Source organism: Eubalaena glacialis, chromosome 5 (assembly GCF_028564815.1).
Source record: "Eubalaena glacialis isolate mEubGla1 chromosome 5, mEubGla1.1.hap2.+ XY, whole genome shotgun sequence".
NCBI lineage: Eukaryota > Metazoa > Chordata > Mammalia > Artiodactyla > Balaenidae > Eubalaena > Eubalaena glacialis.
In genome coordinates, this window is record NC_083720.1 from 121,602,473 (window position 1) to 121,627,116 (window position 24,644).

Below are 24,644 nucleotides of genomic sequence, written 5' to 3' on the forward strand. Positions count from 1 at the left end.
CTCGGCCTGCTCGCGGACGCTGTGCCCGGGAAACGCGAAGCCGCCTCCGGGCGGCGGCGGCGGCAGCGCCCGCGCTGTAGGGACTTGTAGTCCCCGTGCCTCCCGGGCGCCTCCCCCGGGTAGGCCGGCCGCGCGTCCCCGCCCGCCGCAGGCCGACTTCCTGCCGCTGTCCAAACTACACCTCCCGCCGTCCTCTCCGCTGTCTGGCCGAAAGCGAAAACAAAATCTGGGCTGCGAGGGTGCTGCCCTCCGCTGGGCGCCCCCGCCCGCTCCCCGCCCCTCCGGCGCCCTCCTGCGAGGTGCGGAGACGAAAGGCCGCGTCTTTCTCTTTCGGCTTCCTCGGCTCCCGGTGTTGGGGCCGCAGGCCTCGCTTCACCTGAGCCGGCCCCGCGCGCGCTCGGGTGCGGGGCTTTCCTCGCCTCCGCCGGGTCGGGACAAGGAAACTTGGGGGGGCGGCGACCCCCGGGCGCAGTTGCTGAGCCGGGCGGCGAGGCCGCCGGGAAGTGACTCCTCGCTCTCGGGTTTTCGTGAATTTCCCCCCCGTTGCCCCTGGGCGCGTGGGCCCTCGGGAGGTGGCCGCGTGCGCCTGGCCATGCATTAAGCAGGGCTCCCCTATGCGCGCGGACCGCTGCCTCGGGCCGCCGCCTGCAGCCGCCGCCGCGTGCCCAGCCCGAGCCCGAGCCGCCGCCCGTCCCAGGCCCGGGCGTCGAGGAGCCGGCGGCGCGGCCATGTGGGGCTAGCCCGCGCCGCGCCGGGCCTGCAGCGCGACCGGCAACATGGAGGCGGCCGTCGGCGCCCCAGACGGCGGCGACCAGGGCGGCGCGGCGCCCCGGGAGGACGCGACGCCCATGGACGCCTATCTGCGGAAACTGGGCTTGTATCGGAAACTGGTAGCCAAGGACGGGTCGTGCCTGTTCCGGGCCGTGGCGGAGCAGGTAATGGGGCGGGGGCCGGGCGGGGGGAGGCGGCGGGGCCGGGTGGGAAGCGGCGGGCGGGCCGGGCCGCCTACCTCCCGGGTTGCGCGTGGCCCCGCAGTCGTCACAGCGGCCCATTGTCGCGCCGGAACCGGACGCTGCCCTGGGTCTGGAAGCTCTAAATCGAAACTTAAAAACCTGTAAATTATCTGGGTGTTGTCCCTCCTGGCGAAGAGGTAATGAGTTGAGGCCAGCCCGTGAGGCCTGCGGAGAGCCTTGTACCCTTGCTTGATGGCTGGCGACTGGGCGAAATGTTCTTTTCCCCTCCTCTTGGTTTTATAAGCACAGCGTTCCCACCAGTAAACCGAATGTTTCCTAGAGGAGGTGGTGCACCAGACTTGACTCGCGGAACATGATTTTTTTTTCCTGTTGCTGGACTTTGGAACGGGGGGTAGCCAAGCCCGCCGATGTCCGCCTGAATCAGAAGGGGGAAAATGTACAGTTTGGGAAAGCCAGACTTTGGAAAACGTAGAATGTTTGCAAAGAATTGTCTTTGAGCAGATTTCACTCTTTTTTTTAATGCTCTGCAAGGCAGTGTAGGAGTACTAAAAATAAGTGACTTTTAAAAAAAGTTTGTTTTGGAGTTGGTGGTAGGAAGGAAGGGTATATCTGGGGTTCTTTAGGCCCTTGGCCGAATTTTTCCCCCTTAATGGTCAAAATCACTTCCTAACACAGTTCTTGGGAGGATGTTTCTGATTTTTTTTTTTTTTTTTTTGTAAGAGAGCTTATTCCTTGTTAAATAATACTGTAGTTGGTAGGTATGCAGTCACCAAAACCCATCTTGTATTGAAAAATAGCTGTTGAAATAGTTGGACAAAAGTTTCACATTACTGCCCTGGTGTGTATTTCCTACCGTTCACAGTTTGCTTTCCTTTGGCCTAAGGTCCACCCCTCCCGTCTCCTCCCCGCCTTTGGAGTTTTTCTGTTTCTCTTTCTCTCACCTTTTTTGAATGCTAAGTAGCTTTCAAAATTTCTATTTGTGAGTAAATGTTTTACTTAACATCTATAGACCAGTCTATTCTTATTTTTTTCAACATCCAAAGGCCAGCGATTTATTTTCCAAAGGCCCTCGTTTTCACATTAGTAGCATAACATCTTTTTTTTTTTAAACAAGAAATTGATTTAGCAAAGGTCCAAACCTTGCATTTTGTTGCAGGCATTGTCATTCAAACATTCTTCGCAAAGCTTCCCAAATCGAGCTCTTTTTTAGTTCAATAGATGTCTCTTACTTTTAGAATTTTAGGATGTTCTAATGTTGCTTTGGGATTTGTTCACACAAACACATCCCAGTCTTTACTATCAGTAGGTAAACAGTCTGTCCCATTCGTGAGTTTCCTGGATCTCCATCTGTCCTGCTTCCTCTGCCTCAGCCTCCCTGGACTCCTTAGCACCTCCAGAAGCAGAAGGAAGAGGTGGAAGTGAATTCAGTCCGTATTGATACATATTGTTAGCTCTAGCAAGAATTCGGTAAGGAAGGAGGTGGAAACAAATAGAAATAAGGGAAGTATGGTGCTTATTTGGAGTTGGATTATCTACATCCTAGTTTATGTTGAAGCAGAAAGGTGTGTCTGGTTTCGGTACTACATGCTGTAGATAATTGGCAAACTTGATTGTACAGAATCTCTATTTTTAAGTAGAAAGGAACAAGAGCTAGCTGGTTACACTAAGAACTCATTGCTAACATCAGCTAACACATTTTATTGTATCTTATTGTGATGGGATTTAAGTTAGGCATAAGGGACTATCCCTTCCAAGTAGGTGATTCTGACTTTTAGTATACTGAGCTTTTAGAAAGCTTAATACTGTGACTCTTGGGGGCAGCTCAGTTGTTCAGTAGACAGGACCAAAGGTAATAATAGCCTTCATGGCCAAAGGCAGTGTGTGCGTTGCAGGGGGAGGCAGAGGACAGTAACAGCAGCCTCAGGCTGCCCATTAAAAATGTGTGCAGAGGATTTACTTTTTTGCCAACGATTTCTCCAATAATATCAAAATAATTATAATTTCTAACAAGGAGTCACAGTAAGTAATCTAAATGGCGGCCTTTGGCGGGGGGAGTGGAGAGGGAGAGACTTGAATTAGCAGGAGTCTTTCCCTCCAAATTACCTGATTTAGATAGGCCCTTCCCTTTTTACAGTTCTGGACGTGGGCCTACAGGAGGCCTGACCTGAATCAGCTCTGTGGCCCTAGAGCTAAAAATAGGGCGCTCTTAGAGGACTTGGAGAAGCAGTGTGTCTTGGCCTTTCTCACTGTTTATCACCGGCTGCCCTAAGTAAAGATTGGAAAGCCTCCTATTTCCAGCTTATTTTCATGTGTATAATGATTTGCAAAGATATTTGTCATACCATTTGAATTCTTCTTGAGTGTCCTTGAACTTGCACAGTATTATGCTTTTCAAACAGTTGTCATTTAACCTTGCTTCTCTTAACAGTGCTTGGCTTTGTAAAGCCCCGGCACCCCGCACTTTACCGGAAGTTGCTGAGAGTTTTGCTTCTGAGTAACAGGTTCAGATTTCATGTGCTAATAAAATCTTTGTTAAAAGAGGAGAAAAAACAAGAGATATGCCTGTCATTGTTTTTGATGGAAAATAAGCTTTATTCACTTATGTCTGCCACCTGTTGCTAGGTAAATGGCTTTAAGACTGGCTCCACTTTACTAGTGGCAGGAAAGCCCTATCGGATGACACTGTGGTTTCCTCAGACTAATACGTTGATTCATAATAGTGTCTAGCATAGCTTCTGTGAAGGAAGTGTTGCTAAATGTCATTTGTTGAATTGGCAAAAAAATTGTGTGGTGGTTGTTTTTTCTACTACTCAAATCTATTACTATTTGGGCAGTCCTTCAGTGCTGGAAGCTTAGAATATGTAAGGATGCTTTTTTGTAGTACCTAAGACAACAATGTCGGCATACTCTGTTAAGCTGAAAACCAGCTAGTATGCTGAAGACAAATTCATTGCTCACCTCAGCTAGTGCATCTTCAGTGTGTCTCAGTGTGCAGGGACCTGCTAGCTGTCTAAACAGTTGTGCCTTTGGTTCTGTGGGTATACATGAGCCCTGGCTGTTGCCCACAGTGACCTGTAGAATGTGCAGCTGGAGCTTCCCTTTTCCTGAATGCTCTGCTCGCCCTGAACGTAAGGGAGAATCACTCCATTGGAACTATAACTCTTAAAGTTACTTTATAATAATAGAAATTCTCAAGACGCCTTGACAGTAGTTTGAGATGTGATTATTTTATACGTCAGCTTTTTTTTCTCCTACCTTGACCTTGTGGAGTACCAGGAACACCTTCGTTTGAGACACCTAGTAATAGAAAAAAAAATAATCTACTCTTTTTAGCATGGTAGTTAAAGTATTGGAGACTAGCCAAAGGGTTTCAAACCAAAGCTTTAGACTTTTAGTAAGAGACAAAATGCCAGTAAGTTATTCTTTTGTTGAACTAGTTGTTTAACAGAAGAAAACAGGCTACAAAATGGGAGGATTTGGATCATCTTTGTAGTATGACTTATTTCAGGTGGTGCTTTAAGATTTGGGGCAAAAGGGCAAGTTTCAAGGCTGTTGAGATGACAGCACACAGGGGCACGTTTGCATCCTGTGTGTTGCTCCCGGGATGTCCTTTCAAGAATCATGTAAGCCTGACAGCTAAAGGATTTAAGAATGAGCGCCTTAATTTTTCTGAAACCACGGTGGACTTAAATTTATACATAAGACAAATAGTTCAAAATTACCGGGAAAAAGAAATTTATCTCTTATGGGCATAAAGCCTCAAAGACGATTTTTGTTGAAGTTGCCTGTTTGTTCTCTTTTGCCACAAGCATAGGATGAGGCTAAGCACTGCACTGCAGGAATTCTGTTAGCCTTGCTTTGTGAAGAGCAAAGTTATAGTAGAGGGCTGGCCGGGAGAGGAAAGTGTCTTAAGTTTACAAAGATTTCCCCAAAGGAGTGATTTCAGTGACTTAAAGGAGAAATGGTAATAAGCTCTTTATAGAGTGACATCTGGCTTAAGAAGTACTGCTGTTTGTATGTGTCGTGTCATTTGTCTGGTTAGTGGAAGAGGTGGGAATGAATAAAGAGCTAGAAATGATAGAAAGGGAAAGGGAGACTGATGTCTGCTGGTTGTGAGGTTATGTTGGGTGTGAAAGAAGGCACTAGGTCGTAGCTTGAATCTTCTAACAAAGTGCTTGATCGTGTACTGCTCTTTCCTTTGCAGGTGCTGCACTCTCAGTCTCGCCATGTTGAAGTCAGAATGGCCTGTATTCATTATCTTCGAGAGAACCGAGAGAAATTTGAAGCGGTAATTCGTAATTTTAAACGTGTAATGGTGTCTTGACTTATATTTACATTTTAGCCTTTAGAATGGTCTAGTGGGAATTTCACGGGTTGGATCTTAATGCAGGTTTTGAAAATAACCCTTATAAAAAAAAGAACTGCTGGGCTTCCCTGGTGACACAGTGGTTAAGAATCCGCCTGCCAAGGCAGGGGGCACGGGTTCGAGCCCTGGTCCGGGAAGATCCCACATGCCGTGGAGCAACTAAGCCCGTGCGCCACAACTACTGAGCCCTCGTGCCACAACTACTGAAGCCCGCGTGCCTAGAGCCCGTGCTGCACCACAAGAAAGGCCACCGCAATGAGAAGCCCGCAAACCACAACGAAGAGTAGCCCCCGCTCACTGCAACTAGAGAAAGCCCGCACGCAGCAACGAAGACCCAATGCAGCCAAAAATAAAAAATAAATTAACAAAAAAAACAACTGCTTATTTGAATTCAAATCCAGTTACAGCTGTGATTTTTTTTTTTTTAAGGCCATTTTGTGGTATTCATTTATTCAGACATTTAGAAAGCTTCTGTGACAGATGGGTCACTGAGCTGTGGAGGCTGGAAGGATGACTTGGGCAGGACCCTTGCGTATTACGAGTGAGCTTTGCTGTGATCAGGGAGTAGGGTGTTGTGGTTAACAGTTTTCTGTGATTGGTGACCCCATGTGAATTGTAAAAATTGCACACTTAGGGTATAAGAAATACGCTGAGCATAGCTAGAGTTGAGCCTTTGATTTTATCAGGAGGCATTTATAAATTTTTAATTTTCAGTGTTCATCATTGTGAACTACCTATCAGAACATTGTAATTATGTAAATAATGATTAGTAGTTAATAGAATGTAGTATAGTTAATTAGTAGTTAACAGAATATCAACTTACTGTGATTTTCTCAGTAGTGTGTAGTAGGCTGTGAAATAATGCCACAGTGACCTATTTTCATTTTACATTGAAAGCCTTATAGGATTTACGCGTTATTGGTTTTATGACCTAGAATTATCATCTGACAACTTTCAATGGTATTTTCCCCCCGTTGACTGCCAGAAGAACATTGACACTTTGCATATAACTCAATTCCAAGACTTAATAGGTAAATAGTGTTTAGATGTGTTCTTGGGTTGGAGTTCCTATTTTCAAGCAAAATTTTATTACTGGTGACATTTTTCTGGGTGCCATGTTATAAGATGGACAGTAATATATTCCAGGAAGAAGAGGTACCTGCTTGATCAGGAGATTTGAAAACTTGTGTTATTAAAAAAAAGCCGGTAGTGTGGAGGCTAGATAAGAGAGTATTATGGCAGGGGAGTGGAGTGGTCCTTGAGTATTTGAAGAAATTACAGGTGAATTAGTTATTACGGTTATTGGCTACGGTTGACAACAGTGGAAATTGCTGACATTGGTTGAGCATTTACTGTGTGCCAGCAGGCATTGTTTTAAGTGCTTTGCATATATTTATTTAGCTCTACAGTCTCAGGAGGTGTGATCTGAGGTTGAAAGTTCCAAGGGGGAAAGTTTTGCTTTCCTTATAATGAATACCTCTAACAGTTTCTATTGGCCAGAATTGGAAAAGACTCTCATGGGAAGAAGGGTGTGCCTTTTTACTGACCATGGTTAGTTGGGGCCTAGATGAATACTTTCTGATTAGAAAGGAGAATCTCAGATTGGATGCAGGCTTGTGTCAGAACACGGCTTAGGTCTTTTGCAACTTTAAATGGTTCTGTGGGGTGGTTTTATTTTTTTTAAGTCTATAGATAATCAACGAATACACAACAGTAGCCTCTGATTGGTGGGATATTTGAAATATGTGGCTATTTTATTACAAGTCTGTGTTGAAACTTAGGATACTTTTTGGAAATTTGACAGTATACAATCTATAAAGGAATTAATCTCCGTCTTAAAAAAATCCATGGGCATTTAAAAGATTTTTATAGACCGGGGAGTGTATTTTAATGGTTTTAAGTGTATCACTTTGTTGAATTAACTAATTTAAATAAAATTGAATTTGGTGTCTCAGACAAATGTCTTTTTAGATCTTTCAGTTAGTGGAATCGCTATGAGAAAAGCAAAAAACATTATTATATAGCTTGAATAAACTCAATTTTTTTTATATGTTAAAGGAACAATGAAGCAGGCCATATTAGAAAAATCTTGTTGATTCTTCAAAAGATCTTTAGCATTATTAGTTCTCGTCCTTGTTTTTAGTAGAACTGACCTAAGAGAGAATGAATATTCATAGCTATTAGTAAACTAATATTTCTTAGCTAGTGCATCTGTCTTTAATTCTCTTCTAAGCATTGGCCATTACCAGGTTAGTCTTTAAGTGCTGCTTTTATCATGTAATTTCTCTGTTTACAGTGTCACCTGCTGGGACCTTGAACTGTCTTCTCCCTCAGTCTGATAGTCCTGCCTGGGCTCCAGGCCCTCTGTGAATAGGTGTGCAGTTGAGTTCCTCTCTCACTGCGCTCACCGCACCGAGTGGCCCTGCCCCTGCTGGCCAGGTGGCTCCTGTCTTCCCAGCACAGTGCTGTCCAGCACTTCCTCAAGACGCTGTCCCTGTGCCCAGCCACATCCTGTCCAGGAAATGTTTCCGGACAGTGTTTCCTTCTTTAAATTCTTTTGTATGTTTATGATATTTTCTTAATGATTTGTATATATTTTCATAATTAGATTTTATCTGTGCATGTGTGTATTTATAATCTATATATTTTAGTATTACTGATGTATCCAAGGTTTGTGTAAAAATTCAGTAATTCACAGTGAAGAGATTAACTTTTGCTTCGATGTATTTGTAATAGACTTTTTTCTCTTTTTGCAGTTTATAGAAGGGTCATTTGAAGAATATTTAAAACGTTTGGAAAACCCACAGGTATGCAGTAATCTTCTGACGTATTTCTGTTTTTTATATGTTAAATAATGTATTCAAAATTCATTACGAGAGATTAATATTACAGTGTATGGAGGGGTTTCCTTATAAACATTTACTATCTTAGGTGCACGTTTTATGCAGCATTTAATTGGAAGACAGTTGGAGCTGTGTACTGTGCACTGCTGCCTCACTAAAGACAGTCGGGCTATCTTTATCTGTCATAACAGCATAAAAGACCTAAAATAACAGTGCTGATGATTTCCAGGGTGCTGTGTTGGTATGTGTATGGGGCTTGGTGGACAGGGCAATATTTGATTGCTTCCTTAGGCAACTGAGAAGACAGTTTCTTTTATGGAGGTTCCATTCCCCATAACATGGTCAGTGTGAGAAGCAGGGAGAGACTGTGGCGAGTAAAAGGACGGTACTTCCCCACCAAGTCCCATTGCCAGCACTTTCTCAGTCATTTGGAAGTTAAAAGAATTTTTCTTTTCTTTTTTTTTCTGCTGTCAAAACTGATGTTCTTTGTGTAAAAATCCAAATGTTAATGGCACGCCATGTAGATTGTTCCCTCCTCCCCGGAGGTAATCACTGTTAAGTTTAAAATGACATTAGCAAAGGAAAAAGCTAAGAGAAGGAGTCAGGTAGGGAGGAAAGGGAATAATAACATAGGAATAGGGTGTTTGATCAATGTTTGGTGTCTCCCTTCAATTCCCTAACCCTAATTTGAGTGCTTGTTGTGGGCCAAGAATGGCCAAGCACCTGGGAGGCAGAGGTAACTGGGATTTGGATGCTGTTCTCAGGAGTTTCCCTATAGTAGGGAAGAACATCTAACACCAGTGAGAAGGTGTATGTGTCGTAAGAAGTACAGGTATGATGCTATAGGCATTCAGTTTTATTCCTAGCTGGGTAGGCAAAGCAGGAGTTTGAGAGTAAGAGGGCATTTGAACTCTGAAGAGCTTCTGGATAAGAAATGCCTAGGGTGAAGGGCATTTCCAGGTAGTGAAAATTGTGCGCAAGACAGATAAAGAAAGCAGTTGGGTTTGTGTGGAGCACGGAGCACACGAAGGTGGGAGGTGGTGAGAAATGTCCGAGGGCAGGCTGTGGTGAGCTCATGGGAGAGCGTCAGTGCCAGCCTCATTAGCTTGGAGCTGATACTTGAGGCCAGCATTTCTCAAAGCATCGCCTACAGGCCATTGCATCAGGAAAAATGCAGATCCCTGGCCTCTATTCCAGACCCAAATAGAAGTCTCTGCGCCTGGGGCCTGGGAATCTGGCATTGGGAAGTTTTTCAAGTTTTTTGAGGCAGGAAGTGAGTTATGTTTTGTTCACTGCTTTGAAGTGAGAATAGTGCCTCGTGTTTTTGTTAACTGGATGGATGGATGGATGAAAGAATCTTGTGTAAAGGTAGTTTGGAGGTGGATGAGACCAGAGGCAGGAAGACTAGTTCCAGTGGTTTTGAAAAAATTGTTTAATACACGGAGAAGTGGGCACACTATAGTAAGTGTTAAAAAAGGAAAATAAGTATGGTGTTACTCCAGTTTTGGTGACAAATACCCTCTGAAGATCTTTTCTCTAAATCCACTCATGACTACATTTTTATTTCCATGATTTTGAAACTGAGTTTTGCCCACAAAAATGGACACAAATTCATTTTCCTGAAGTTTGTAGTTTTTTTCCTCTTAGTTTATAAGCCTCCTTGAAGGCAAGAATTATATATTTTGTTGCTTTTGGACTTCCCGTGGTTACCTGTCAATTTGGGGTGCCTAATTGATCAGTTTGTGTGTGTTGAGTGCATGTTAAAGCCGTATTGCATTATATGTAACAGGTAGGAAAAATTAAACACCAGAATGTTAACAGTTCTCTCTAGGTAGTAGTAATACTGGTGATTTTTGTTTCCTTTGTAGAAGATGAAGGAAACAACAAAGACCGTTTATTAATTTTTAATCAGAAAAAACCCCACAGTGTCATTTTATAGTAATCTTTGTGCAGCAGTTCAGGCTCTTGGGCTATGAGGGTCTGAGAAAGGATAGCAGAGACATAGTGGGAGTGGAGAGAAGGGGACAGAGGGAGGAAATGAGGCAGTGTGAACTGAACTGAGACTGATGGGGGGGGTCTGCAGGAGGGGGGAGGGCAGGTTGCTGTGGTTTTGAGCACGTGGGACAGGTGTCTCCTTCCCAGGGTGCTGGCCAGCCAGATTTGTTACCCTTTTAGGGCACCCCTCCCCAATCCGGTCAAACCTCCAGGTGTTTCGGGTACCTGCCGAACAGGACAGTCGTTTGTTCTTCGTTATTAGCAATAAATATTTGTCTTCCTTTGTTTCTCTTTCTCCTGATATATGGAATGTATGAAATGAAAAGAGAAATATAGTTGATGGATAAACTCCATTGCTTCATCCAATTCTCAGAGAAAGCATCTTTCTCCTTTTACTTAAAAATACCAGTGGAACATTTTGAAAAATGCCTCAAACTTTTTGCAAGAATATATTTTTGTCAGCTTTACGTAGGTGAAATTGACATACTATAAATTTTTAAGCTTATAATTTGATGAAATTTGACAGATGTATACAGTTGTGTGACCGCCCACAGACATCGTATAGGACGTTTCCATCACTCCACAAAGTTTCTCATGCCCTTCTGCACTTAATCCCCCCCTCCCCCATATCCACTGATGTATTAAGTTTTGCCTTTTCTAGACGAAAAAAAATGGAATGATATAGTTTATAGTCTTCTATGGCTGGCTTCTTTCACTTAGCGTAATGGAAACATTTTGAGATTCATCCATGTTGTGTGTATCGGTAGTTCCTTTTTATTGCCGAGTGGTCATTCTCTGTATGGATGTACTGCAGTTAGTTTAGCAGTTTACCAGTTGATGGATACTTGAGTTCTTTCCAGTTTGCGGCTGTTATGATTAAAGCTGCTAAGAATATTTGCTTGCAAGTCTTTCTGTGGGCATATGTTTTCTTTTCTCTTGGATTAATACTACTGGGAGTGGAATTGCTGGATCATATGGTAAATTTATGTTTAACTTAATGAGAAATTGCCAATCTGTTTCCAAAGTGGCTATGCCATTTTGCTTTCTCATTAGCAATATATGAGAATGCCAGTTGCTCTACATCTTCCTCAACACTCAGTATGCTCAGCCTTTTAAACTGTAGCTGTGTTGGTGGTTGTATAGTGGTATCTCATTGTGATCTTAACTTGGATTTCTCTAGTAATGTTGAGAATCTTTTCATGTGTTTATTTGCCATCCATATATCTTTGTTGGTGAAATGTCTATTCATAGATTTTGTCTTTTTTTTTTTTATTACATTGGTTTTTTAAGAGTACTTTATAATTATAAGAGTACTTTATATTGAATATAAATTCTGTACTGGATATATATTCTTCAGTATTTTCTTCCAGTTTGTATCTTGTCTTTTAGTGTTCTTAAGAGTGTCTTTTGGGGAACAAAAGTTTGCTTTGAGGACTATTTAAGAACATTTAAATTAGTTTTTTTGATATAGTGTAGTTCTTTAGTTAAAGTAGATTTTGTAGACACGCTGTGCTCTTACCCACAATGAGGAAGTAGATTAAACATCATACAGAGTGCTGAGTAAATAAAATTATGGCCTTAAGGTAGAAGACACTGATAGAACATAGATTTTTTTTTTTTTAATAATTAAAAATTGACCCTGGTTAGGGAAGACAAGAAGACACGATAGACAAGAAGATATATCATATATCGCATATGATAGATATGTGTACTTAACCAGACTACAACAGAATTTATTCTGAAGATTAAGTATTTATAAAATGATACATTATTTGAGAGGTGGTATTTTGTTGACACTAGTAGAATAATTTTCCATTTTCTAAAGTGGATATATGGATTCTGCATAAAGTAGATATAGCTTGTGTTTGTGATCTAAGCAGACTGGTTTCAGGGAAGGATTTCCCCTATACCAGAGGGTGTCTTTTGTAGCAGTTTATGAGAAGCTGGGATTGTTAGGCAGAAGCCTATTTTAAGAAGTCTGTTTTAATATATGGCACCCATTTCATTTTGAAAAACAGAGCCAACTTTTGAGAACTATTAAAGTGCAAAGTCTTTGGGGGAAAGATGATTCTTTTCTGAGAGATCAAACCATCCTCTTAAAATCTTTCCTTATCTCAAATTTGTTTTCTTTGAAGGAGAAAGTGGCAGCATTCATTTACCATAGCTCATTATTTTTAGTAACTCTTGGTATTAAGTCTTTACTAATTTCACAAGTAGTTTAGGAATACATTCTCAGGGTGAAAGATTTAATACAGAATGAAGAGTGAAAATCTTTACATTTCCCTCATCTTGAATTTCCTGTGTCTGCTGTCAACTTAGGATATATCCTTCCAGATGTCTTTCTATGAATATATATATTTTTTGTTTTGCACAATAGGATTATTTCACCAACTTACTTTTTACACATAATAATCTGAGTGATCTTTCCAAGTCAGTTCATCATTCTTTTTGATGATTGCATGATGTTTCCGTACATAGTTTGGATGAACCATAAAATTATTTAATTATTCCTTATCTATTAGTGGAATCTTGGGGCTATCTTTAAATTTTTTTAAACTATTACAAATAGCTATAGTGGACATCCTTGTTTATATACACTTTTGTGGACATATGAAATATTTCTTTAGGATAGATTTTTTTTTTTTTTCTTTTTGGCTGTGCTGTACAGCATGCAGGATCTTAGTTCCCCGACCAGGGATCGAACCTGTGCCCCCTGCAGTGGAAGCAGAGAGTCTTAACCACTGGACCGCCAGGGAACTCCCTAGGATAGATTTATACAAGTTGAATTGCTGGGTCAAAGAGTATATGGATATTTAAAATTTTGATATATACTGGCCCGTTGCTTCTGAAAAGCTTAAGGACTTAAAAGAGACTCCTTTAGTACTAGAACTTCTACCACATGTTAAAGTGATTGCTGGGACACTGCTTTCTTTGTACCTTCAATCATCCTGAAGAGACGGGACCTGCCCTTTTTCATCCTTCCTGATTCTTGAGTTCTCCTTCGAGTCCACATCCCGTTTTCCGGGCACGTGTCATGCGCTAGGCTCTGTCCTGGGTGCTAGGTTGGGGGGCAGAGGCTTTGCCTTAACAAGTTCTCAACTTAGAGATACTACTCCGTCATCTTGCCACATCAATAGGAACTCTTACTCTAGCTCTGTTACTAAGGATTTTTGCGACAGAAACTTGGGCTGCTTTTTAGTATATGTTATTATAGCATTCACAATACTAACAATATTAATGAGCTTTTCTAGCTAATTGGGTGTATCGTATAAAGATACGTATTAAGGTATTGTAAAAAGTAGGAGACATTTATGTGCCAACTTTTTTTGTTCAATACAGGAATGGGTTGGACAAGTGGAAATAAGTGCCCTTTCTCTTATGTACAGGTGAGCACTGTAATGACGTAGGTAAACAAAAATAAAGCCTTTGGGAAATTAACATGTTCCATTGTAGTCAAGTTGTTAAAATAGCAAAGCAGTTTTATGCCTTGGTTGTGAAAGCATCTTTTCTAATGTTTTGCTTTTTTAATTGCATTAGTTAGATTTTGACATTTAGGTATCAATGTATAGAGATTTTAATTTTCCAAATATTTTTGGAATGGAATATAAAAATTTTTCCAGGCCTATAAACTATATCACTTATCAGCCTTCTAGAGAAATGATTTCCTACTGTCAAGGCTGGTAGCACTGAATGGCCCCTAGAACAAAGGCAAAACACTATATTGTCAATTTTACAACTTTTGCCCATTAGTGGAGCAGGTGAATGCTCTATTTTTTCTTTTTGAAATGTCCTTATAAATATCATCTTCACAATTCCTCTGGTTTTGAGGTCTACTTTTAGAATTATATCTGAAGTTGCATATATGCAAATTACATTTAAAATTTTATTTTTTTACGAGGATACTTTTATATAAGTATGTCACAGCTTAGTTATTCCATTACTATCTTTTGTTCACTGCTCTATTTCCAGTGCCTAGAATATTGCTTGGTGTATACTGGGCTCTTGAGTGAATGAATGAATGAGTGATTAAATCTCAATTCATGAAATATATTTCATCAGAAGTAATTTCTACATGTTATTTTCAGGAAAGATTTTATAATTTACCGGGAACCAAATGTTTCTCCTTCACAAGTAACTGAAAATAATTTTCCTGAAAAGGTAAGAATTTTTCTAAGTGTTTCTAAAGGATTTAAGTAAAAGAACCACTCAGTTGCCATCTTGACTGCCTAAGCTATAATTTTTAAGTGACTTTTTGAGTTTTTTTAAGTTCCTATTAATCATCCATGAGTTACATTATTTTGTATTTGTTTTTTCCCACAAATCACTATGTTGAACTCTTATCATAACATTTTACTAGAGAAAAAAAATTGAGATAGTAGTGTATGTGATTAATTAGACTATTACTATTTTACATCAGTGTAAACATTAAATAGAAATATAACTTGTGAAAATGAGTTCTGCGATTGCATCCACAAATACTTTGGTAATTGTGATGTATTTCCCATTGTAAAGATAATTTACTGGCTAAGGTGCTATTATTTAGTCACAAAGCAGAAACAACTGAAAAATGATGTGAAGCCTAGAAACGGGAAAAAAACATGATTCATTATTAGAGAACCTTGTTTTGGTATCATCCAGGCCAAGTTGAAGTGTCTTATCACCATGCAAATGGGGGTAAGGGGGCAGGTAACTGAGTGAAATAGACCTTTATAAGGACTTGCAGGTTTCCAAGGTGCTTGGCTCTGGATCTGGCCTTTCCAGTATAATTTTTGGAATATGACATAATCTAAGCAAAATCAGTGTGTATTTCTCTTAGCATAAGTGATTGACTTATGCTAATACACATAAGACTTACATATACACATACAGTACACATAAGTGATTGACTATTTAGAAGGTACTTAAAACTGTAAAGCAGAAAAAATTTACCTTTGATTCTGCTTCTTAGAGGTAAGCATTATTAAAGTAAGGTTTTAGAATATTTTCTTACAGTCTTATAACCCTCATCTTTAGGTAGTTGAAATCATGTTGTTTTCATATATTGTGTGTGATTTTTGTGATCCCATAAGCATTTCCCCAAGTCACTAGGAACTTTTGATTCATTGGCTGTGTAACATTTCAGCATATGGATGTACCATAGTTGACCACATTGGAGCTTTAGGTTACTTCTAAAATATTCACTTCCTACTAGGAAATTTATTTACTAGTAATTCAGAGATATTAGAGATGTAAGTTGCTGTGTAAATGTCATATATGAAGGGCTGAAAAGTGTATTTTATTTTTCCCTTTCAGGTATTACTGTGTTTTTCAAATGGAAATCATTATGATATTGTCTATCCCATAAAGTATAAAGAGAGCTCTGCTGTGTGTCAGTGTAAGTAATCACCCTTGTGCTTATGTAGGAAATTTTCTTCCTAAGCATTATAGTCTTAATGCAAACAAGTCAGGGCAAATACACTGTTTTGTTGTAAAAATATATTTCTGAGAGCCTTAGGTTACCAAAAATGTTAATACTATAATAAAAACTTATTTTAGTAGGAAAAAAAAGGCACTAGTATAGATTAGAGTTTGGCTTGTAAATACAAAGTTATTTTTTTCTTGCAGTAATTAATTTCAGTAATAAGGATTTGTATGTGTTTTTAAAGCTGTTAGTGTATAGCTTGAAAATCTAAATGACAGAGGAAATCAAGTATTTGATCGTATTTGGCTCTAGACCTGGGTTTCTTGACCTTGGCACTCTTAATATTTTGGGCCGGATAATTCTTTGTTTGGGGGGTTGTTCTGTGCCTTATAGGATGTTTAGTAGTATCTACTCTGTAGATGCCAGTAGCGCTCTCTCTCCCATGTGACAAGCAGAAATGTCTCCGGATTTTGCCAAGTATTTCCTGGGAGGATAAAATACCCCTTCCTTCCCCAGTTGAGCATTACTGCTGTGGTAGCTCCTTCCTGCCTTCTTACTTTATCTCCTTTATCATCTATTATGACAAAGTGCACATGACTCATACAAAGCAGTGGTGCTGGGCATGTGATGGGCATTTTTCCTCTGTTCTTTAGCTGGAGGTGACCAGTAAAGACATGTGTAATATAAAATTTTAAATTGACCTATTTGAGATATGGGAGTCTAGCTGTCTGTATCCTGGGCTATGTCCTCCGCCTGTCCCAGCTAGTCAAAATCTGGACATTTCAGCGTTGGGAAGGACAGCTCACGGCGCCTACCTTTCCTGTACTTCTCAGAACCTGCGGTTCGGATGATGTTGGGATGGATGCAAGGTGGTCTGTGAGAAAGGGGGTCTCTTGGGGACTCGCTTAGGGGGTGGGCACCATTGTCGATGAATTCTTCGTGGACTTGTTTGGGTAAGGTTCACTGTAATTAAACCAAGTGAGAGTCCTGAACTGCCACGTGTAGGTTTTGAATGTTTGGTAATATGTATTTCTATGTTTTCTGGAGTTTGTGTTTTTTTTCTTCTTTTTTTAAAGCAAAGAAGTTGTCTAAATACGCTTCAGTGGCTGCTGAGAATACATTTTACAACGGTTTCTTTTTAGTCCATTATGAAAAGATATCTTCTTTCTAGCAATCTTAATGTTCCTTAGGTTTTCCATCCAAGCCTCTTTAGGTTGGGCAGGTTGTGTGACATCTCTAGTTCTCAGTTTCTTCATGTGTACAGTTAGAATAAGAACATTTCACTGTGCTGGCATTAAATGTGAAGGTGGTGTGTAAAGGCTTAGCACAGTGTGTGGCATGTAGTCATTGCTCACTGTGCGTGCTTAATTTTATCATACTTGGTTCAAAGTTGTGATACCTTTTTGTGTTATTGTTAGTTTTAAAAATGTCAGTATATTATATAATGATTTTTGAACTAATTAACTGCAAAGACAGACATCTAGTTCCTCTCTATCTAGGTAACTTTCTGATTAAATTGTGTTATTGCTCATAAGGTGTTACAGGTATTTAGTCAGGATTTGGAAGCCCGGGCAATCTCAATGTTATGTTAAAACGTAAAGTGAGGGGACTTCCCTGGTGGCGCAGTGGCTAAGAATCCGCCTGCCAATGCAGGGGACACGGGTTCGAGCCCTGGTCCGGGAAGATCCCACATGCCGCGGAGCAACTAAGCCCGTGCACCACAACTACTGAGCCTAGGCTCTAGAGCCCGTGAGCCACAACTACTGAGCCCACGTGCCACCACTACTGAAGCCCGCGCCCCTAGAGCCCGTGCTGTGCAACAAGAGAAGCCACCGCAATGAAAAGCCTGCCTGCCGCAACGAAGAGTAGCCCCCTCTCACCGCAACTAGAGAAAGCCCGCGCGCAGCGATGAAGACCCAACGCAGCCAAAAATAAATTAATAAAATAAATTAAAAAAAAAAAAAGTAAAGTGAGTTAATATTGTGTAACATCTCTCTTTTGTTAATTGCAGCTCTGCTTTATGAATTGTTGTATGAGAAGGTATTTAAAACTGATGTTAGTAAAATCTTGATGGGACTAGACACCTCTGAAGTAGCTGAGGAAAACAACAGTGAAATATCAGATTCAGAGGATGACAGTTGCAAGTAAGAGTGAATTTCAGTCCTAAAGTATCTTTGTAGTGCCATACAAAGAAACAGTTCAGTAAATGTTTCTGCATGGAGTAGCCTCACATATTGAGGTATTATGGTATTCCTAAAATACAGCAATACAGAAACTTACGCAGTAAGTTTCTTTTTTCCTGCCACTACTTTTATCTCATTTCTATTATAGGACTGTTTGTTTTGAAAGTTGATTTTGTTTGTTTCTTTGTTTGTTTTTGCTAAGCATCTATTTCTGTGTAATCGTGATGCACATATCTCTGAAATAGATTTGGTCCTGCCTATATGTGTGTATATTCTAAAATTTTAAGGTTAACCTGTCAATTGCTTACCTATCCAGTGATGAAAACGGCCATTTTGATTTCCTTGACTTTCTTTTACTGTCTTCTTTCTTAGATAATGCCGCCTCCTTTTCTTTTTATATAATAAAAATCCCAAGTTGGGGTATAAGTATGTGAACAGCTCTGGATAATGCCTTTGTTTATGTTGCAAATAAACACCTTTTAACTTAGAGTCTGCAGCTTATTTTTCTTTTCCACTTAAGACATATAGGGTAGTGGTTAAGAGCTTGGGCTGTGGACATCCTAACCTGGTTTCATTCCTGGCTTCCTGCCAACTAACTGAACTTGGGGCAAGTTACTTAAATTCACTGAGAAGCCTCAATTCTATAGATATAAAATGAGGATATATCAGTATTTCTTTAAAGTGGAGAATTTATAAGAATTAAGTGAGGTAACAGGTAGAATGCACAGCCTAGTTCCTAGGTATAGTGTCCAACGTATATTAGTTTTTATCAATGATGTTAAGAAGTTTACTCTGTATTTTATAAGAACCGACCTATTTCATTCTTGGTGAAGCTAAAAGTATATCATTCCTTTTGTATGAGAGTATGAAAGTACCCTTCTTGGTGTCACATACTATGAAACTAGAGAAAAATGTAATTAAGCCTCAGGATATCTAATTCTTTATTAAATACTTAAATATATCTCTATTTGTAATTCCCAGCATTTCTTGAATTAAATTGTAGATCCTGATTGAAAATTTGGTTGACTACCATTTTTACATAAGAAATGAGTCAGATTAAAATCTGGGTCTGCCATTGTAAATTTAATCCTAGAATAGACTAACTAACTTTGCACAGATGGAGATTCTGTTGCATGGTTTTCTCCAGGTGCCTAGTATGATTAAGGCATGTCATTGAGCATAGGGGAATTTTGCGGGAGAGTGAATAACTAACTTGTAGCTTATTAACTTTACTTGGTGTGTGGGGACTTCCAGCAGATGCCCTTTGGTTGCTGCTGCAGTTTTAGCAACAGCTGGGTCTGGGATGGCAGCTGGCAGGTGAAGTAGGCGAAGTGTGGAGTAGAGGCTAGTAAGCTGGAGAAGTTTACCAGGGATGGTGTGCTCATTGTAATGATCAGTTTTCCTTTTTATACTATATTATTGAAGCCCTTGGAACATGGAAGCCTTTCTAATTAATTTTTTCTTGCATTATTAGGATTTCCTTTTACTTGTGTCATGTCTGGCTTAGGGAGGACCAAGCTTCATTTAGGGAAGAATGCTACATAATCATGGCAAGATAGATAGGCATAGTGTGTAATATGCTCCTGTGCCTGGATCTTTTCACATTCATGTTGATCAATCCTGAAGTATTAGAAATTAGGGTGCTTTTTTAGTCCAGACTCTACAAATACTTGGGGTCTCTTAAATATTGCTGCATTTAAGGGTATATAGATTTGGAGATTGTCCTAAAGACTAGAGATTGATTTATTAAGGAGGAGGAATTATACGACAGAAGAGTACAGGTAGCCTCTCACCTCATCACCCACTCAACTTGCCGTCAACTTGTCCAGCCTCTTGCCTACCCCCGGGTCTTTGCACTTGCTGTCCCTTCTGCTTGCAATACTAAATAGCCGTATGGTTTGCTGTCTCATCACATTTAATTCTTTATTCAAAAAGACATCTTCCTTCATCCCATTTTTTATTATTTGATCTTAGGTCTCAAAACTAATTTTTTCCTACCTATTTTTCCCCCCAAAGCACTTAGCATTTAACATACTGATTACTTATTTAGTTGGTGTGTACTCTTACCTGATCGTATATCTTGTTGTAGCGGAGTATTTTGTTTAATGGAGCCTCATCTATATTTTGAAAGGAAATTTTTACATTAAATGTTTTTATGAACTCAATTATTCTACCAACCCAAATTTCATAGTTTATTTCTGTTTCTCTGTGCTTGATGATTGAGTCAGTAAGAATTACTGATAAAAACCTTTGACCTATATACATACACACATACACACATGTACATATATACATATATACATGTATATGTATATATGCACAGTTATACTAAAACTTGTTTGAGCTCCTTGGAATATATAGAGGTTTGACTTTTTGGAATATAACTGAGATTTTATATGACATTAGAACAAGTTAATTTCATGCAAACATTTTTGTACTCCTAATGATGGCTGTATTTCTTCCTTTGTAGGAGTAAAACTACCACTGTTAATGATGTGAATGGATTTAAATCTTTGTCAAGTGATCAGGTATTTTTATTTAATGGTTTTTAACTGCCTCTTCAATATAAGAAAGTATATGAATTTATAGTCTTAATTTTTTTTCTCTTTTCTGGTACATTTTCAATAGAGTCAGGATCATCTACTAGTAAGACATTTTTTGGTGACCTCTTAAATTTTTAAAGTTTTCTTCTTCATTTGATTTTACTTTTATACATATCTCAAACATGTTTTAAAAGCATTTCTGTGTTGATTGGACTTCCTGACTTTGTTTATTTAGCACCCGAAAAGCAATGGGAACTCTCCTAGCCTTCCTTTGTCTAGAAAGGTTCTTAAGTCACTCAGTCCAGCAGTCTATAGAAATGTGGAATATGAAATTTGGCTGAAGTCTAAACAAGGTGAGTTAAAAAATCTGTGTATTTTCCATAAATTTGCTTTGAGGCCCTTGAAAATGATTATGTCAACTTGATATAATGCTGATATTCTTTACAGCTCAACAAAAACATGATTATTCCATTGCTGCTGGCTTACAGTATGAAGTTGGAGACAAATGCCAAGTAAGTGATTATGTAGAGGAAGAGAAGATTTTACTTGAAATCTTATTTATTGTAATAGGAATCAAGAAAACAGCTCAAGTTTGGATGTGTTGTTAATTTGGGATTTCAGAATATATTGTGTGTACATTTTAATAGTTATAAATATTTAGCTTTTGAATACATTACCAAAGTCAAATATATCTAAAACCATGGCGTCCCATCACATGATCTTTAAAACAATTTAGTCTTTGATATTACTTGCTTCAAAAAAGTAACAGTAACGTTTTAGATTTTTAGATATTTTCATTATAGTTGACAAATAATTTATTGAAATTGATTCAAACTTGACATTATAGGCCAATTTGGTTTATGGAAGGCATCCTGGAAGATTCTGATAATACACAGTTTTTTGTTGGATTGAGATAAGAAAGTGAACAGTAAGAGAAGTTTTTGCCATTTACTTTGAATAAGCTGCTGCTTTGGGCTTAAAACTGTTGATTGTTAAGGGGGACAGTTGTGTTAGATCAGTGTTTCTTACGTGGAGTGATTTTGCACCCCTACCTCCCATTTAACAATGTCTGCAGACATTCTTATTGTTACAGCAGGGAAGGTGCGACTGGTATCTAGTGGGTGGGGGCCAGGCATGGTGCCAGACGTCCTAGAACACACAGGATGGCACCCCCAGCAAAGAATCATCTGGTCCCAAGTGTTAATAATGCCAAGACTGGAGAAACCTTTATGAAAAAATATTACTCTTTCTAAAACAAAAACAACCCACACACACCAAAAATAATTGTTATTTGGAAGATAGTTTTCATCAAAAATGGTCTTCATCAAAAAGTGTTGCCTTTTTAAAACTATTTTAAAATAGCCATTGACTAACATTTCTTCTTGACTTGTGGAGGAAACACTTGTTTCCTTGGTGATAAAGTGGTTTGTGAAAAGTGTCTGGGGGACCAGGATTATTTCTGGAGGTCAGTGACAGACTTTACCTTAAGAACTTTTAATAGTGTTCTGATTTGGGGGTATTTTGAAAGGAGAGGAAGAAGAGGATACGATTCATTTAGGTTCTTCCTTACAGCGTTGTCAGAAATGTGCCCTAATCACAGAACAGAATTGGGGAATCTTTTACTATAGAGATTTGGGGAACTTGGAACAGAACAAAAGAGAAGAGCAAAGCCAGGGCTTAGGGCACTCCCTCCCTCCCTAACCCCACTCAGTAGAGAAGAGAAGATTGCTTGTTTTATGCTGCATCGCTAAAATTATGTTACTTGTTATTTTAAATCAAGCGTATTTGCCTTGAGATTTCAGTTGCTTTTGTAAAGCAGATGCTGTTGATAAGGTAGATGGTAAAGCAGGTACTTGTTTTAATTTTTTCCTTTTTAGAGTACTTTCTTTCTATTTCTACCACTTGACTATTTCACTTGGATAAAATTTAATTGAAATTTATTACGGAAACTGCTGTGACTCAAAGGTGACTGTTATTTACTCAAGCAAGCTTGTAAATGTAGTTTAAACTTTTAATAAAAACTAACTTTAGAAAAATATTTTTTATTCTTAAACTCTGGAAGAGAGGAAAGCAGTGTCCTGCTGTGACTGAAGGACGAAACCTCGGCTTGAGGACTCTGATCCACAGTTGGCCATTCCTCTGCGTCTGGGTGTGGAGGGCTGACTATACTGTGCCATTTTACATAAGGGAGTCGAGCATCCAGGGGTTCTGGAACCCATCCCCCGCCGATGCCGAGGGCCTACTGTACCGATAAAAAAGGAGGAGGTGGCTTCACGCAGGGCCGTGTCCGTCAGGCTCCCAGTGCAGTGGTTAGCAGTGCCCTGTGCCTCCTGCCGTTTGACTGCAGGAGGAGACCTAAAGGCTTATCCTCCTGTTAGGATTTGCTGTTGTGTAATAACCAATTGTATGTCAGAGAAGAGATGACGGATCTGTTTTTAGGGAGAAAAAGGCCACATGTACACGTGACAATTTTTTAAATATTGGAAAAGTGATAAGACAATAGTGATTTTAATAATAGTTGTCCTCCTTTGTTGAGTGGTTGCTGTGTGCAGGCTGGTGTCCTTTATATATATCATGTGTACCTCATTCCACCTCCATGCGTCCTATGATGTAGGTACTATAATTAGCCCCATCTTACATATGAGGACACTGAAGCATGAGATAAGTCACTTGCCCAAGGTCATATTGCTGGTTAGTAGAAAAGCGGGGCCTGGAATCCTGGTGTCTGTGGTGCCACAGCCCTGCCTTCAGAACCAAGACAATTTAGAAAAAACTTGGAAGAGTAAACAAAGAAAAGTATTTTGGATGGAGGTACATAGGTCTGGGAGGTCAGAGAAAATATTATTGTGTACCTTTTGAACTTTGTTTTGTTTTTAACTATATATGTTCATTTTCTCTTTAGTTGAAAATGAAATAACAGTTTAAAAACTGATAGTTGATGCGAAAGAATCAGGTGACTGATTTTTCTTTGCGGAATCGTTCAACAGGTTAGGTTGGATCACAATGGAAAATTTTCTAATGCAGACTTTCAAGGGGTTCACTCTGAGAACGGGCCAGTTTTGGTCGAAGAACTTGGAAAGAAGTATGTACTGCTCTTCAGCTAAGGTGTTCATTCACCGTCTCTTCCACTTAGCCTAATGTAATCGTGAGCATTTCTAAATGTCCCTGTGTATTTGCAAATTCAGTTAAATGTATTGCCTGTGTGTAGAGAAATATATTTGTCTAGATCTTGTAGAAAAATAGTTTGAGTTCAAATTTAGTGTTATCCGTGTTAAGGTATTTTAAATAAAAAATATTTGTTTTGTTGCTTCCTGTTCAAAATGTGCCATTCTTCACTAAGGCAATTTGGAAAATTAACTATTGTAGCTGTGAAGTGGGGACTTTGGAGGACAGGGACCACATTCATTTCTAATTTCATTCATTGCTGCCTTGCATGCAGTCTTCAGTAAATGATTGTCTGATGGAGGAGTGAAATACTTGCTATTATACAGTGTTAACTTTAGAGCAACTTTTGTTTCAGTTGCTGCTGCCTTTATTAGAGGAAAAGGTAGTAAATCACACCTAAACTTTACTGTGGAAAACGTCAAACATACACATACGTGAGGAGGATAGTCCAGTGAACCCCAATGTAACTATCACCCTATTTTAACAACTAACAGCAGGGTTGGCAGTCTTTTCTAATCTCTTCTCCCTAACGCCTTTAAAAAAGATGCGAGTGGAATTGGAATATTTGAAAGCAAATCCCAAACGTCACACCATTTCTCATAGACACATAGATGCCTCTGTGTGTCTCTAACACAGTGAAGACTCCTCCCTTCCCCATCCTTAGCTACAGTACTTTCATCACATCTCACAGAGTAATAGTCTTTCCTTCTTAATCTAATCTTTTGCTTAGGTCATGATTACGACCTTTTAGTCTTCTGTCCTTGTAGGTTAGAAAATGTGCTTTTGATTTATGTCATCTTATTTGATTCGAGTTACATCTGGGTTGCTAAATGCTCTGTACTTTAATGTGTTTTTAATATAAGAACTAAACCTGGGAATTCTTAGGTAAACTGAAAGTAAAATATTTATGCAGAATACTTAAGTGGATAGCCTTGGGGGAGCACGATAAATTACTGCAAGTCTTTTCCTTCCTTTTAAAGACTCTCCCCGAAGAACCTCAGACCGCCTTCCTCAGAAAGCTGGAACACGGTGGCAGGGAAGAAGATGAAAAAACCTCCTTCCGGACAGAATTTCCATTGTGGTAGGAGCACGCCAGGTTACCCTTTCTTTGGGGAGGGGACGGTGCTTGGGGGTGTCCATAGTGGGAAGATTACGAGGCAGTTTGGCTCTTGCC

The 24,644-nt window shown here is 39.7% G+C and overlaps 1 protein-coding gene across 1 annotated transcript in view; it reads left to right on the forward strand.

Moving 5' to 3' along the window:
- The first annotated feature begins 671 nt into the window (after nt 1-671).
- Nucleotides 672-24,644, forward strand: part of OTUD4 (OTU deubiquitinase 4) — a 37,556-nt gene continuing 13,583 nt past the window's right edge. The window contains exons 1-12 of the mRNA XM_061192568.1: nt 672-935; nt 5,179-5,262; nt 8,097-8,147; nt 13,518-13,564; nt 14,264-14,336; nt 15,471-15,552; nt 17,591-17,723; nt 20,233-20,290; nt 20,541-20,658; nt 20,753-20,817; nt 23,293-23,387; nt 24,451-24,551. Of these exons, the coding sequence (XP_061048551.1) occupies nt 777-935; nt 5,179-5,262; nt 8,097-8,147; nt 13,518-13,564; nt 14,264-14,336; nt 15,471-15,552; nt 17,591-17,723; nt 20,233-20,290; nt 20,541-20,658; nt 20,753-20,817; nt 23,293-23,387; nt 24,451-24,551 (1,066 nt within the window). The 5' untranslated portion in view covers nt 672-776. The remainder of the gene's footprint in view (nt 936-5,178; nt 5,263-8,096; nt 8,148-13,517; nt 13,565-14,263; nt 14,337-15,470; nt 15,553-17,590; nt 17,724-20,232; nt 20,291-20,540; nt 20,659-20,752; nt 20,818-23,292; nt 23,388-24,450; nt 24,552-24,644) is intronic.